We start from the raw sequence: 15,694 nt of genomic DNA on the forward strand, positions 1-15,694 counted from the left end.
TAATCCTCGTCATACAATTAAATTTAGGGTTACCTTCCTTTCGCCTTGTTGTATACCCATTCTCTTCATTCTTCCGTTCATCTCTTCTCTTGGTTCTTTTTGCAAAGAAGACCCAAATATTACTCGCACTTCCAACTTCCAAGTCCACCTTCTTGAAAACGCCCCTACCACAAAAATATTTCGCTAAACGCCCCTATCTCCTCTCCGGCCAGCGGATTCCGGCGCGCCACTAGCGTCGAGCGCATCATAATTTCCTTTGCTAGGGTTTCCCTTGCTATCTTATCGCTAAAGATTTTGTAGACTTTTTTCGTTTTTTTTCTGGCTTGAGCTTTCTGAAGGCGGCTATTGGAGTCGCAGAGCCGCCGATCTGATTATGAAATGAGCATGATCCGGACTAGGGTTTGTGGATAGGATTTTTTTTCTTGATTTATTCCTTTTTTTTTATTGCCGCTGTTATTTTGGTTCTCGAGATTCGATCGGCCATGTCGGATGACATAGTCATGCAACTGTCTTCAAATTCGAATCCTTCTGATCCGTCCCTGCCGACAAAGCTAGCCAAGCTGGAGGCTCGCATGGCCGGGAAGAGCTCTTCTTCACTCACAATTCAGTCGGTGCGGCAGTCTACTCCTCCTCCGATGAGGTTCCCGGAGCAAGAGGAGTTGCTGGACTCCTCTTCCTCTGATGACGATGTCAGTCCTAGCTTACACATTTTACTTACTAGGAAATAGATTTGCTCTTTTCTCCGTGTTCAAACCCGCAGTCTCTCTATGGGTAGATGGTTGTGTTTTTTTGGTTCTTTATATTGAAATTACTTATCTATTATGTTACCTTGTTATTTGGAACTTCAATTTTCTTATTGTGCAAGGAATAAATTTGTTTACCTGTAGAATTATAGTTAGATGCACCTTCACTGTCTTGCTTTATTATTAGCTATTAATTCATTGAAGAACTTTAACATTACAAGTGTTCAAATTTAAATTGTATATTGTTCAGAAGTGTTGTTGCTATTATATGGACAACGTAGTGCAGAGTTTTGATCTTTTGTAACTCTTCTTTGTTCATATTTTATTAGCATTCTTGGCTAACCATTATATAGATTGTGTTCATGATGTATGCCAGCTATCCAATCTGAACATGATCAACTGTTACTCTTTAGTTGGATTATCCTTTATGTTGGATAAGACTTGTTGCATTTACTCCAATATAGAACTTGGGTAGTGCTGTTTTATGACTTATGTTCCATTTTTATAAACGTTTTTATGGCGAAAGAAAATTTTTTTGTACAAATATCTTGTTTAACAGAATATCCTTCTACCATGGTGGAAGTATAATGATGATGATATGATGATTGACAATTTGTTAGTTTCATTTATCTTATCATCGTTCTCCTGAATATTCTATCTTCTGAACCACAACTTGAATAACTACATTTCAGAATGGTGAAGAGTTCTTGATACAACACAACACTCAAAAACGCCAGAGGCTCGAAGATAGTGACCATGATGTGGATTTTGAGCAATCCAAGGTAGGTATCTCTTCTATAGCAGGTTAATGCATAAGTGCGGATTTCTTTAAGTTACCCCAGATTACTTGCTTTTCAGCATGAATATGGCAAGTTAGTAGAGCAGCCTGAGCTAGTGCTCTATTCAAGAGTTGTTTTGGAGCAGCAAAACCCACTACTCAATTCATTTGCTTGATTTGTGTAATGTTTACTTATTGAGATCATGATAATTAACACCCTAGTGTATAATGTGCTTCCCCGTGCTAATTGAAGCTAATTGAGATCACTCTTTCTTGCAACTTTAACAGCCACAACTTACCATGCATATGACAAAGTTCTGTATATTACTATTAATAAAATGATGTTGATAAAAGTGAATATTCCATGATAGCTCAGATGTAATTCTTATTGTTGGATTATCATTCTTTTGCTACATAGGAAAAAACAAATGGAAGGATAGTTGCCTTGGAGAATTTTGAGATTAGACGTAATTTGGATGAACCTAATAAGAGAAAGCAGGGTCGTGGAAGAGGGCGCCCATCAACTGGTAGGGGTCGTGGCTCAAAGACATCAGAGCAAACATGCTCGCTACTGACTTCCACACTAATCTCCTCTAATGGCCATCATGAGGATCCCTCAAACAAGGTATTCTACGTTTCTTTTCTTTTCTTTTCTGCATTATGAAAATTTGTAGGTGCACTCTCCTTTTTTAGCCATAAAAATATGTAATAAAAGTAACTTAGAATATGTTGATACTACTATAGGACCCAGAGAAACAGATATGTGATTGTAGCGATTCTTTAAGTATTTCTGAATTAAGTGTATCTATTAGCTCTGTACTTGCAATCACTCAGAAAAGAGCCATAAGACTATGAGAATAGCAAGAAAGTTTTTTAAGAAAAAATTACACTCATTTTACCTGCTTATTGGACCATTTTCCCAGTTTCTAACAGTTCAGGAAGCATCAGTTCACCTACTAAGATCTTTCCCATTAACACAGGTGTTTCTGTTACCCACTTGATGTTTTTAGACCTTTTCACAAAATTGTATAATTGGTTCGTTAGTCTCTTCACAAATGGAAATGATGCAACTTTGCCTTTGATTTTCAATACAATGTCCAAATAACTAATCTGAACTCATCTCCCCACATTTTTTAGTTATTGTGCAATTCCTACACTGTTTCACCAATCTCATTTTAAGCTTTAGCCTGGCCTCCTATGTTTCAAGTTAGTTCTGCTTCTTCGCAATTCTTATACCTTACTTCTTTTAAGTGTCCCTCAGCATAAGAGTTTGTTTCATCCATGGTTGGCAATGAAGGAAAGGAGGTCATGATAGGAAATCTGAATGGTTAGTGACTATTGGGTAGTGACACTTGGGTGGCACAATAATAAGTAGTTTGGAAAATTCTATCTTGTCAGTTACTTATGGTTATTCTTTCCAAGTTTGATTTGCTTTGTTGACTAAAACTGTGTAAACCTAATTGGGTTGTTCTACTATATTTTTATATGGTTACTGATTTTTTTTTTTTTTGCATGATTATTTGTTTCATAGGAAACTGAAATATGTGCAGCAGTTTGAAATTTATTTTTCTCTTGTTCTTCTCTTGTATTTAATCATGACAAATTGGACTTTAGGAGTGTGATGATTAAGGGTTTGTTCTACCCTTGCACGTGACTATGACTAGTGACATTGGCTAGGAAGCAAATTATTTGACCATTTTGTTGCAATTTTCTTTCAATTACTTGCACTGAGTGAGTTTCTTCTGTAATTATTTATTGACTAATTTATTTCATATGTTCAAGCCGACTCATATACTTGGGATAGGGTGGCTTGTCTTTATTGTTGTTGGTGCTTCAAACTCTTCAATGAGAATTATTGTGCTCATTTATTTATTTTTGCTTTTTGTTAAATTAGATCTGGTGATTAGGAATGTCAAATAATTTCATTTTTCCAGGAAAGTTGGCCCAAATCACCACGTGGAAATGATCAGAGAATTGCTTTGCTGCAGGTTTCCTCCTTTCTCAATTCATGACAGAACTAAACTTTATAAAGCTTCCATTGATTCTTTGTGATAGTCATTAACCTTTTTTTTCCCAGCTGACATCTGTACGATTTACTCGCTCACTGCAATGAAAGCAATTTTTGGCTTCTGATTTAACTTCATCTGCATGTCTTCAATACCTTTGATCTGTTATCATGAACTTATTTGTGTTTATCACTCAATTACACTATAGTATGAACTTTCTTTCCATTCCTAGATATTTTAAATGCAGCTCATTAGCATTAGAATAATTTAATGCATATAACCATGATTTTTGCGGATGAGTAAAAATATGGAATGATGAAAAATGTACTGGTATTTAAGGTTGACTTAGATGAAGAATGATTTTTCTCTTATTGTAAAAAGATGTCCATACAGATTTATTACTAGATTTCAGGATGATGTTTCACTCCTTCGCTCCCCCTTTCCTCTCTTTTCCATTTTCCTCTCTGTCCTTTCAATTTTATAACAATTAAAATTTTGTAACATTAAGGAGGAAATATCAGTGCTACGTGGCAAAAATGCTAGCTTGGAGGAAGAGTTAAATAAGTCACGCCATGAAACATTTGAGTCTCAACATCTTGCACACAATTTTGAAAAGGTACAAACTATTTGATTATTTTCATCATTGACTCATAATCCTGACCATCTTATAAAGATAACATTTTCACAGTCTATTACATGTTTCTGTAAACAGGAACTCAAAGAACTCAAAGAACATGACCGACAAATGAAGACAAAGGTTTTGTTCTTCTGAACCTGTGTAATCTTCATATTGTTCCTTGTATGGAGATAATATTTTCGTGTTTAGTCATTTGTTTGGTACTGAGCTAACATAATAAAGTTGGTGCTTGATGTATATGTAAAAATTTTCTCCAATCACGTGGGAGAGGAAGATTGGCTATGTTTGTCGATATGACAAAGTGAAAGATGAGGCTACTAAGATTTTGTCTTAACCTACAATGAGAACCTCTCTGATATAAGAGGGAGTTGGGTCATGTATTTTTACAATAATCAAGTCAAATTAGACAAAAACCCCAAATATAAAACCATTAACAATTGTTACAAGTTATTTTGTTCTTTTTATAACCTGGATTTACATGTTTCACCCAATTCTCATTACAAGATTATCTCCCTCATCATTGAGCCTTCTGACAGGATTTTTATTTTAGCAATATCTTTACTTCTAGATTTGTATTGAGTTTTTCTATCTCTTGGAGAAATTGATTTGTCTATGTTTCTTTCCCTTTCAAAATTAAATCTGTAGACTAACTTGGCATTTTAGCCACATTCCACTTTGTCATTAGAAGTTATTGGCTTATGAGTTGTTCCTTTAGTTGTCAATGCTTTAACCTGCTATCAATAGTGACTCCTGATACTTAATTTGGAATTCCAGCTTGAATAAGGCAGCTACATCTTCCAAACTATTTATGACATCTAGATCAGCAAGCTTTTTAGCCATTGGAGATTCAACAAATATATCACTTGAGAAACCTTATAATTGTCCTGCAATAAAAGAATTCCAGAAGTTGTGATCAGACATTAATATTTTTTTTGGTATAGTTAAATGATTCACAAATTAATCAAGGTTTCCATATTAAATGAAAAGCACTGGTAATGCTTATGAACACTCATCATCAGCTAACCAAACTTCATTCGACAAATATTATTTTAGATTTCCGGATTGCATGATAGTAATCAGAATTGGTTTATTTGGCAACAACAAATATTAGTAATATGAATTTGGAAGAAACTGTTTTATTTTAGAAAGTTAGTAGGAGTATTATTATAAAAAAAATTAAGACCTTGAGCTCAAGGATGGGACCACAATGTAAATCCTACCTTCTGCCTTCCTTGCCTTCAGGGCAAGGCCGTCAATATGACTCTTAGTTTCCTCACTTTGAACTGGTGAAGGATTCCAAAAACAATTCTTCTAGCAATTCGTTTCAGTTTGTGGTGCCAGATGGCTCCATGTATAAATTGTTGTTTGGTCACTGACAAAGGAGTTCCATTTTTGGCGTGTCAGACTTTGCTTTAATCTTTTACCTTTCGGTTCTATCTGCAACCAATGCATAGTTGTTCTTGAACACCACCCTCATTCCCTGATCCAGTAATCTCTTACTTCTGTTGGTGTTTCCCTCATTGCCATTGATTGTTCAAGCGGACTATGGGATTGAATCGGTTGGGTTACCCTATATGGGTCTTCCTTTGTCAAAGCCTGATCCTCACATATGGCAAAGGTTTGCCATTAGAAATATATAATCAGAGACAATTTTTTGTTCTTTTACTCATCATAAACGTATGTTTCAAGAATCAGTGGTCTTAAAGTCAACAACAATCAATTAAGATTAATACATCCCCTGCTCCTAAATACTCAGTTCCATTTGCATACATATATTGTAGCACATTGCACTATATATCACAGCCATAACATCTGGCTTTATAGTTCTTTCTATAGAAGTTGATATATGAAGCTATGTATAGAATTACAAAAGTATCAAAGTTTAGGAGTTAGGGTTTTTGCACTTACATTGTGGCCGTATAGTCCCTATGAAAGCAATTTAAAGAGTTATACATATTTTATAAAAGAAATTTATTTAGACTTTTTTTTTTTCATAATGTGGTAATTTAATTGTGTTTTCTGTGGCAGTTTTCCTTAAATAAATATGGTTTATGCATGTCTGAAATGTCTGTCAGTAATTTCATCAGCATGTCCCAAAATTCATTATGTAATTGTATGTTATTTTAATGCAGCGAATTAAAGTGATATCTGATCTACTGATATCAGTCTCAAAAGCAGAGAGGCAGGAAGCAAGAATGAAAGTACGACAAGAATCTGTTAGGCTTGGAAATGTTGGTGTGATCAGGTGAGCAGCCAACTGTTGCATTTTTTTTACAGTAGCCATTAACAAAAAGTTCAGCAAATAATTATTGCAAGTTGTAACTTTAATCAAAAGCTTTAATCTTCCAGACTCATAAGTCATAACTGATATCAACACAAGTCCATATTTTATTTTCAATATTAAGAACACATATTTTTGATCTGGATTCTATTCATATTCCACACTGCATAATCTTTCTCTGGAATCAATTCACATTTGATACTGTAGTTGAGTTTAGCATATTAGATAAAAGAAATTGTCAGCTGTTTCAAAGCTCCAAATCATCCTTGCTTCTTATAGATAGGGAGCAAGGTGCCGATTTGTTATTGTTAGGAAAGCAATGGAACCTTGATGCAATGATAAAAGGATTTTTAAAGCAATTTTCTTTGTGTCTCAACTCTTGGTTGAAGGTTCTCATGCCAGCCATATTGTAAGATATTTTGTTTTGTGAACTACTACTTCAAATATAGAATTGATTTGGCTTACACCAATCATTTACATAATCCCAAGTTGATAAAATTTTCATTGTCTAATTTGATTCCCTTTAATATTCCTACTTTTTTTTTTATCTCTGTGGAAATTGTTTATATCAAGAAATCACACTTAACTCCATGCTTTTGTACACGGCCACAGATTATTTTTACATTGGATCTGTATGTTAATGTGAAATAGAAATGGGAGGAAGTTCAAAGCAAGATTTCATTCATATTTAGAATTAGATTTAACCAAATGTTGCCGTTTGGATATCTAATAGTCAGTTTCATGCTCATGCTACTCAACTTCTCTGGTTAATAAGACCACATATTAGACATTATGCATCTAAACATGCTTGATTGTGTTTGGTACTTTCAAATTGTAAACACCTGCTATTGTTCTTATTGTGTTCTGTTCATTGTAGGACTGGAACCATTATTTCTGAAGCATGGGAGGATGGTCAAGCGTTGAAAGATCTGAATGCTCACCTAGTAAGTTCTTATGAACTCATGTTTACTTGCCTATCTAATAAGAATAATACTAGACTCTTTTCTCAACTTATTGCATTTGTGTCTTTATGTTTATGTCCACAATAATGTCAACAGGATCCTATAGAGATCTTAATATAACAAGTTGTATACCCGCAATTTGCACAAATTTTGTAAAATAAACATAATGATATAGATAATATTTAGTTTTATTAAAAAATAGACACATTTAATTTTTATATGTTATTTATTGATGAATATGTCAAAATTTTGAAATTTTACTTAATATATTTTGTACTTGGAATTATAAATTTCAACCATCTTTGATCATATTTTATTTGTTAAATAACAAAAAAATAATTTTAATTTAGATTTGATTAAAATGTAAGTTGCATAGGTGATGTTGCCGATTTAAGTCAACAACTCTTTTATATATATATATATATCTATCTATCTTTTGCTTGTGTCATTTTGGTACAAATGTGACATTTTCTATTCATTTTTGTTGCTTTGATCTCGATACTCTTCCACTACTACATTGCAGAAATCATTATTGGAAATGAGAGAACTTATTGAGCGGCACAGGAAATCACTTAAAAAAAAACAACCTGGTAAAATTCCTTTGATTCTTTTCTCATGATAATAATAATTATTTCTCCTCATCCTATGTTTACTAATATTAAATTACTGGTTGGTTTAGATTTTTCAGAGCACTTAGAACCTTTTTGAATCGTAGAAGTATTATTTATACTGTAATGGTCTTGTTAGTTATTAGTGAATAGCAGTTTTAGGTGTTGATAATATATTAGTTATGTCTTCTTTGTATAAACCAGAGTGCTTACTAGAAAATCTAAATATAAATTATTTACCACTGCAATATATTAGTTATTAGTTATGCACCCAACAAGATAATATATTATAGAAATGCTGATAATATTATTCCTGCATGAAGACAAAGGTGATGGAAGTGACATGGAGACCGGCATGTCTGATGAGGATCTTGTTTTACAGGATGAGATTTGTAAATCTCGTTTGGCAAGCATCAAGCGGGTAGGCTCCTAAGCCTTAAAATGTCTAGCATTTCTCTTTTTACTTAACATTTAATCTTTTTTGTTTGGCTCGTACTATCCAAGGAGGAAGAGAGTTGTTTGAAAGAGAAGGACCGTTATGAGCTGGAAAAGGCAAGGTTGGTACGTGAAATGAAGCGGATACGAGATGAAGATGGTTCACGCTTCAACAATTTTCCAATTCTCAACCAACGATATGCCCTCCTCAACCTTCTAGGCAAAGGAGGTTTTAGCGAGGTTTACAAGGTACCTTTTTTGCATCTTTATGCTCTGGCTGTATAATTTATATTAGATTGGACATAAATTCTCATGTGGTGATTTGACATGCAAACTTTTGAATCAGGCATTTGATTTGGTGGAGTATAGATATGTGGCATGTAAGCTTCACGGTTTGAACGGCCAGTGGAGTGAAGAGAAAAAGCAAAGTTACATACGACATGCAATTCGGGAATACAACATACACAAGACTTTGGTGCATCCTAATATTGTGCGGTTATGGGATATCTTCGAGATTGACCACAACACTTTCTGCACAGTCTTAGAATATTGCAGTGGTAAATAATTTACATTTAGATTTTCTTGTAAGCACTCTGGTTTATACAAAGAAGCCCACCCTACGCTTAATTCGTGTTCTCGATAAACTTATTTCTATATGTTTTCCCCCTAATTGTCTCATATATTCCTGGAGTATTTTTATGGCTTCAATCTAATAGGATGTATAATAGAGTACAAGAACAATATATTGAGATAAAAATTGAAACCATGTGATTCAACCACTTAACAGTTTCCATGTTTAATTTTTCTTGAATGTTGTCTGCTGATCCTTTTCTACAGTATGCACTACAAGCTGCACGGTTTTAACTATAGTCCAATCTATTAACCAACAATTAAACATTTCAAAAATAAGATATTTTGATTAAGTGCTAGCCTCCATTGCATCAGATTTGTTTGAATAGCCTTGCACAGTTTTTGTTCACATATCTACATTTGAGTCTTGTTCTTGTTTATTTTCAAGGACACTTGCTATTGTTCTAAGGGGTTTGACAGGAATTTTGCTATCTTAGCCATCACAAGATTAGACTAATGCTATTACACTTTTTTAGGCAAAGATCTTGATGCTGTCCTAAAGGCAACACCAATTCTTCCCGAGAGGGAAGCTAAAATCATAATTGTTCAAATATTTCATGGGCTTGTCTACTTGAATAAGAGGCCTCAAAAGATCATTCATTATGATTTGAAACCTGGTAATGTTCTCTTTGATGAAGCTGGTCTTGCAAAAGTGACTGATTTTGGCCTCAGCAAAATAGTGGAGGATGATGTTGGATCTCAGGGTATGGAGCTTACTTCCCAAGGAGCTGGAACATACTGGTGATTACAGATTTATTGTCCCTCTAAATTTCTACTGGCTCCTTCTAATTTTGTTAATAAGTTGAAGACATTGTGTTTGCAATTTTTATAAGACATGCAAATTATTGCGATGATCTTGGTGGCCATTTAGTTGGGCAATTTAGTGATGTTCCAAACTAAAACATTTCTCTTCAACCTATTCATAGTTTTACATTGTAATTTATCTTTTTTGTGGAGAACATGTATAACAATTTTTGAAATAGAACAATCTATATCTTGTATGCTAATGTTATGGCATGTTTGCAGGTACTTGCCTCCAGAATGCTTTGACCTAACCAAAACACCATTAATATCTTCAAAGGTTAGTTAGTGCTAGTAAGAGGATATCTTCTTTACTCCCACTATATAAAAAAGGTTATTAGTGATATTGATCGTAGCAGAGACAGAGATGCAACTTATATCTATGTGAATTGCTTGTTTTTCAGTTATGTGAGTTTGAGTCATCATTTGACAGCTTGCTGCTTTTGTGTATACCAGTTTTGAACTCCAGCTGGCAGATGCTTTTGGTAATTGACAATTCGACTAGTGAACTGGACCATTACAGTATAACACTTAAAATGACTACTTTCCAGATTTTTGTGGTTCACTTTTCTGCTTTAGGAATGAGTTGAATTTTTAAATTTTGCACTAAATTTATTTTGAATCTATTGGGTGCATTTAGAGCTAGAGATATTCAGCTTTATTCTGTCATAGTTCATATGCAGCCTTTCGAACAGGAAGATTCTCTATAAATCTCTGCTCTTTATTTCTTGCTTAACAGAAATTCTTCTATTTGGCATGCTTGGGGATTTGAGTTCTTTCTTCTTCTTTTTGTTAACATGTTCCTTGGAACCTTATCAAAGCAAGAAAGGCTATGCCAGTCTGCTTCACATGTAGGCAAATTAGGAATATCATGTTGTAACTTATTTATGTGAAAATGCATGAAAGCCAATAATGAGGATTAGTTAAATAGTGAGAAATGTGTTCATTAGGACACACAATTAATATGAAGGAGCATCTTGTGTAGCGAACTCTTATCTAATCAACTGATGCTATAAAGTGTCTATTGGAACCAACCATTGAGGTCTTTATTGCACAGGTCGATGTATGGTCTGCTGGTGTAATTTTATATCAAATGCTTTTTGGTAAACGCCCCTTTGGGCATAACCAGACTCAGGAGAGAATTCTTCGTGAAGAGACTATCATCAATGCTCGTAAAGTGGATTTTCCTTTGAAGCCATCAGTTTCAAATGAGGCCAAGGTGAGGCTTTTATTCTCTTTGCAAGAACATTGCATTGTAATGTTTCATCATTATTTGTATCAGTTATACCAGAACCTTGTATGGCTCTGAGATTTAGCTGGTTGTTTGAGAGTTTCACCGAATTCTGTCTGAATCTCCACATCCATCTACGACATTTAACAATTATTTTCTGTGTGATCTATTTTCACTGAATACTGTGTTATCATGTACTCTTCAGCATAAAGATTAAGGGGGAAACCTCAGCGATTAACTTCCATTTTTGGTTACATCCTTAGGAGCTGATCCGTCGGTGCTTGACATATGATCAAGCAGAAAGACCTGATGTTCTAACCATTGCACAAGATCCTTACCTCTCCTATTCAAAGAGATAGGAATATAAGTACATCTGCTGAATGAAATATTTAAGACTGGAGCCTCATTAGACTTTTGCTTTGGCCAGAGCTTCGAGGCTCGAGGCCGTTCTTTTGAAACATCAAAGGGACAGTACAGAGGAGCCATTTTGTAAATGTTGTAAAGCTTTGTTTCTGCTTCTCCGGTTCGGGCTCCTCAATAAAAGGAACCTTTTCTGTATGCAATGAAACAGCATTCCGTTAATTAATTAAAATGAGGTGACTAAAAGCTTCCATTGCCTATTAATTTTTGCTCATCGCCTGAATTTTTCTTGTTACCTTCAGCAAACTGGCTGCCTTTTTGAACTTGATCTTAGTCATTTTCAGTGTTTTTTAAAAAACAAGAGACCACGACGCTGGTTGGATACTCGATGATCTTTAATTTGGTGCAATGACAATCCTTCTAAATAAGTAAAATTGATCGAGTGAAATAGATCATTAGACAGACAGATTGTTAATCGAAATGATTAGATGAATCAAACTGGTGAACTGAGGCTGTTATGTGTATATACATACTATTTTGCCTAAAATGCTCGTTTGATAGTTCGATACTTATCAGCTTCTAGTAATTTTTATATCAACATAGAGCCTGTGATAAGATTATAATTATTGTTATTATTATACGCTAAATTATAATAATATAATATAAAAATCTTATCCATTATCTGCATTTTAAAATTGACAACTATGCTTCTGCTAAAGCTCAAAACAGCAGTAGCCACCACCTTCTAATGCTTTGTCCACAATGAAGCGCTAAGGAAATTTGTAGCCTGGTCGCGTGTTGTGATTCATAGCTTGATCATGAGCTCGTGTTGATCGTGACTCATGGTCAAATCAAGCTCATGGCAATCTAGCCATAAGCTAGCTAGCGGCGGCAATTCACAATCAGGCCACAGCATCTGGCCGTGAGTTGCTCGTGGTGGTTCCAGAGTCGCTATAAGAGCTGAAGATGAAAGACGAAAGATGAAAACTCCCGTCTAAATTGATAATAAATAAATAAATAAATATTAATTCACATATAAATTTAGTATCCGTTAGTGGATCATTTTCACATTAAATAAACAAAGAATTTATCTCAATGCTAATTTTGCCCTCCTTATTCTCGCTATTTTAATCTGCATAAGCTGAACTTTCCTTGTACTTTTGCCATCTTAATTTTCATTGCTTTAACTTCTCGAGTTCTCCATAATAATAAGCGGTGAACCTTGTTCATCTTAACTCTTTTTTTTCTCAAAAAGAAAATTAATTAGGTCAATTTTTTTATCGTTGTGCCACGTAATTTTGCTAACATTAATGTTTACTCCACCATATACTTGCAAAACAAGACTTTTCTTGTTCATTGACCAATTAAGATGCCGATTATCAATCATTTTTCTATAATGTAAAAATTCATTGTTGTGTGGCAGATGATCTACCCCCAACATAACTAATTAATCGACAGTTACGTGCATGCTTTAAACGGCCACCCACGTAATTATGACAGACCCCACGAAGTGGACGTGCGCCCGCGACGAGTGCCACGTCACCTCGCATACTTCAACTACATCATCGCCCTCGCCGTCCACGAAGCCACCCCCTTCCCGTCTGCAATCCCTTCCTCTTCTCTCTCAAAGCCAGAGTAGAGTAAAGCACAAACCGCAAGACGATCGAGTTCTTCGCTCTCGCCTTCTCTTGTTCTTTCCTTTCCATCAATCAAATTCCTAAAAAATCTTTACAATTTTCACCAATTTTAGCGTCGAAATCACGTCTCTGATCCGATTCTCACGCTGGACTTAGTTCTTAATTTCGAGCACCGCCGCATTGGGACTTCCGGGGCATCCTTTGACTCCGTTGGGGGCGATTGCGAAAGCGCCCTCGCCGAGTCTCTGAATCCCCAGGATAATCTTCAATTGACACGTCTTTGGACTACAAAACCAACGTTTTAGATCATTTTCCGACTCGCGATCTGTAAATTTCGACATTTTTGTATTAAAGATGCCATTTTGCTGGCTCTTCGCTTGCCTGCTCCTCGCCACTGGCCTCTCTGTTTCGCCGGCCGACGCCGCTCTCGGCGTCAACTGGGGGACTGTCGCCTCCCACCGGTTACCGCCGAACACGATCCGGCAGCTCCTGCAGGATAATGGAATAAAAAAAGTAAAGATTTTTGACGCCGATAAGCATTCCATGAGGGCGTTGGCTGGAACAGGGATCGAAGTTATGATCGCCATTCCCAACGAAATGCTCGCCGCCATGAACGATTACGAGAATGCGAGGAACTGGGTAAAGCAGAACGTCAGCCAGTATAACTTCCATGGTGGAGTAAACATCAAGTAGGCTTCCAGTGTTTGGGAAAAGTTAATAATTCTTCCCTTCTTTTAGTTCGTTTTTATAGTTAATCTTAATTCTTCTTCCTTTTTTCAGATACGTTGGAGTTGGGAACGAGCCCTTCCTCACATCGTACAACGGTTCCTTCACCAACGTCACCCTCGCCGCTCTTAAGAACATCCAAGCCGCCCTCGACGACGCCGGCGTCGGCGACACCGTGAAGGTCACCGTCCCGTTGAATGCTGACGTTTATGACTCCACCGTCGACAATCCCGTCCCGTCCGCTGGCATATTCCGCGCGGACATTGCCGACCTCATGTCTCAAATCGTCTCCTTCTTCAGCCAAAACGGTTCCCCCTTCACCGTCAACATCTATCCTTTCCTCAGCCTCTACGGCAACCCCAACTTCCCTATCGACTATGCCTTTTTCGAAGGCACTGCCACGCCGGTCATCGACAATGGCACCGCGTACACCAACGTCTTCGACGCCAACTTCGACACTCTGGTGGCCGCACTTGACAAGGTTGGCTTCGGCAACTTGCCAATCGTTGTCGGGGAGATCGGTTGGCCCACTGACGGCGACGCGAATGCTAACGTGACCCTTGCGGAGAAGTTCTACGGCGGGCTGCTCAAGCGCCTAGCCGCGAAACAGGGGACGCCGCGCCGGCCGAACGTAGACATCGAGGCGTATCTCTTCGGCTTACTCGACGAGGACGCGAAGAGCGTTGCGCCGGGGAACTTCGAGCGTCACTGGGGGCTGTTCGCCTACGACGGCCGGCCGAAGTTCCAGCTCGACCTCGCAGGCGACGGGCAGGCCAGGTGGCCGGTGGCCACGAAGGATGTCCGGTACCTGCCGACGAAGTGGTGCACATTGAACCCGAGCGCGAGCAACGTGAGCGAGAAGCTCTTCGATAACATGGATTACGCGTGCAGCTTCGCGGATTGCACGGCGCTCGAACAAGGGGGCTCGTGCAGCGCCATGGATCAGCAGGGGAAAGCTTCGTACGCCTTCAATGCGTACTTCCAGACGCAGAACCAGAGGCGGGAGAGCTGCTACTTCCAAGGGCTGGCCACGGTGACGATGCAGAACATCTCCCAGGGGAACTGCAACTTCACGGTGCAGATCGTCGGATGGTCGTCGGCCGCCTATTTACTGCGGCAGAGTTGGTGGATGGCTGCGGGGATTCTGGCGGCGGTGGGTGGAATTGTGCTTCTGTCGGCGTAGCCGCGTAGGATACTTGTCATCGAGTTGCTTCGGAATTAATTCGGTTTGGCGTGGTTTGTTGCAATAGATCTTGTCGCTTCAATTCGTTGATGATTACATGGGCTGTCGGTTCATCTGGTTTTAATGTAGTTTAATCATAAACGTGAATATGATCTTTGAATATTATAATATTTTTATTTAATAATTAACTTCTTCAGTCCAATCAATGGAAGAATGTCCGGAGACAAATCCTTGAATATGCCATAGCGTTCGACTATTATTTTAAACTTCATTGTGGAGTCGATCAACGTGACCGACCTTTTAGTCTTTGATAGTTAAAAATATATATTGAATGATGATCAACGATAGACTAAATGTATATCCTTTCATCAATCTCTTCTTCATATGAACTTTTAAATTGCTGAACAAAAAAGGTATTAAAATTCTTTAATTATGTGTTCTATCTTAGCTCGGCACTATACTAACTTACTTTAACATGCAATTGTATTATACGTACTGTTTTCCTTCTTGTGATTGTCTCATGTTGGATCCAACTGAATACCTTAGGGGGCGTTTGGTTTGGAAAATATTTTCCATTTTCTGATTTCCAGTTTTCCACGTTTTTCGATAATCTAGAGTTAACTGTTTTCATTAGTGGTATATTTTTTTTTATTTTTTAAACTAAAATTAAAAAATT

At 37.0% G+C, this 15,694-nt stretch overlaps 2 protein-coding genes across 2 annotated transcripts; both read left to right on the top strand.

Annotated features, from left to right (window-relative positions):
• The first annotated feature begins 39 nt into the window (after positions 1 to 39).
• On the top strand, positions 40 to 11,707 carry LOC141833097 (serine/threonine-protein kinase TOUSLED-like). The gene is made up of 16 exons (XM_074720494.1): positions 40 to 689; positions 1,436 to 1,525; positions 1,940 to 2,146; positions 3,456 to 3,509; positions 4,036 to 4,143; positions 4,240 to 4,284; positions 6,297 to 6,409; positions 7,323 to 7,389; positions 7,931 to 7,997; positions 8,339 to 8,436; positions 8,520 to 8,699; positions 8,797 to 9,007; positions 9,557 to 9,821; positions 10,107 to 10,161; positions 10,939 to 11,100; positions 11,376 to 11,707. The coding sequence occupies exons 1-16, from the start codon at positions 483 to 485 to the stop codon at positions 11,469 to 11,471; spliced, it is 2,025 nt and encodes a 674-aa protein (XP_074576595.1). The 5' UTR covers positions 40 to 482; the 3' UTR covers positions 11,472 to 11,707.
• A 1,756-nt stretch (positions 11,708 to 13,463) lies between these two features.
• Positions 13,464 to 15,018, top strand: LOC141833951 (glucan endo-1,3-beta-glucosidase 8-like). Its single transcript, XM_074721441.1, has 2 exons — positions 13,464 to 13,798; positions 13,890 to 15,018. The coding sequence occupies exons 1-2, from the start codon at positions 13,464 to 13,466 to the stop codon at positions 15,016 to 15,018; spliced, it is 1,464 nt and encodes a 487-aa protein (XP_074577542.1).
• Positions 15,019 to 15,694: the final 676 nt, after the last annotated feature.

The sequence above is a fragment of the Curcuma longa genome, chromosome 8 (genome assembly GCF_044706935.1).
Source record: "Curcuma longa cultivar G26 ecotype Majalengka, Jawa Barat chromosome 8, ITB_CL_G26_1.1, whole genome shotgun sequence".
In the NCBI taxonomy this organism is placed as follows: domain Eukaryota; kingdom Viridiplantae; phylum Streptophyta; class Magnoliopsida; order Zingiberales; family Zingiberaceae; genus Curcuma; species Curcuma longa.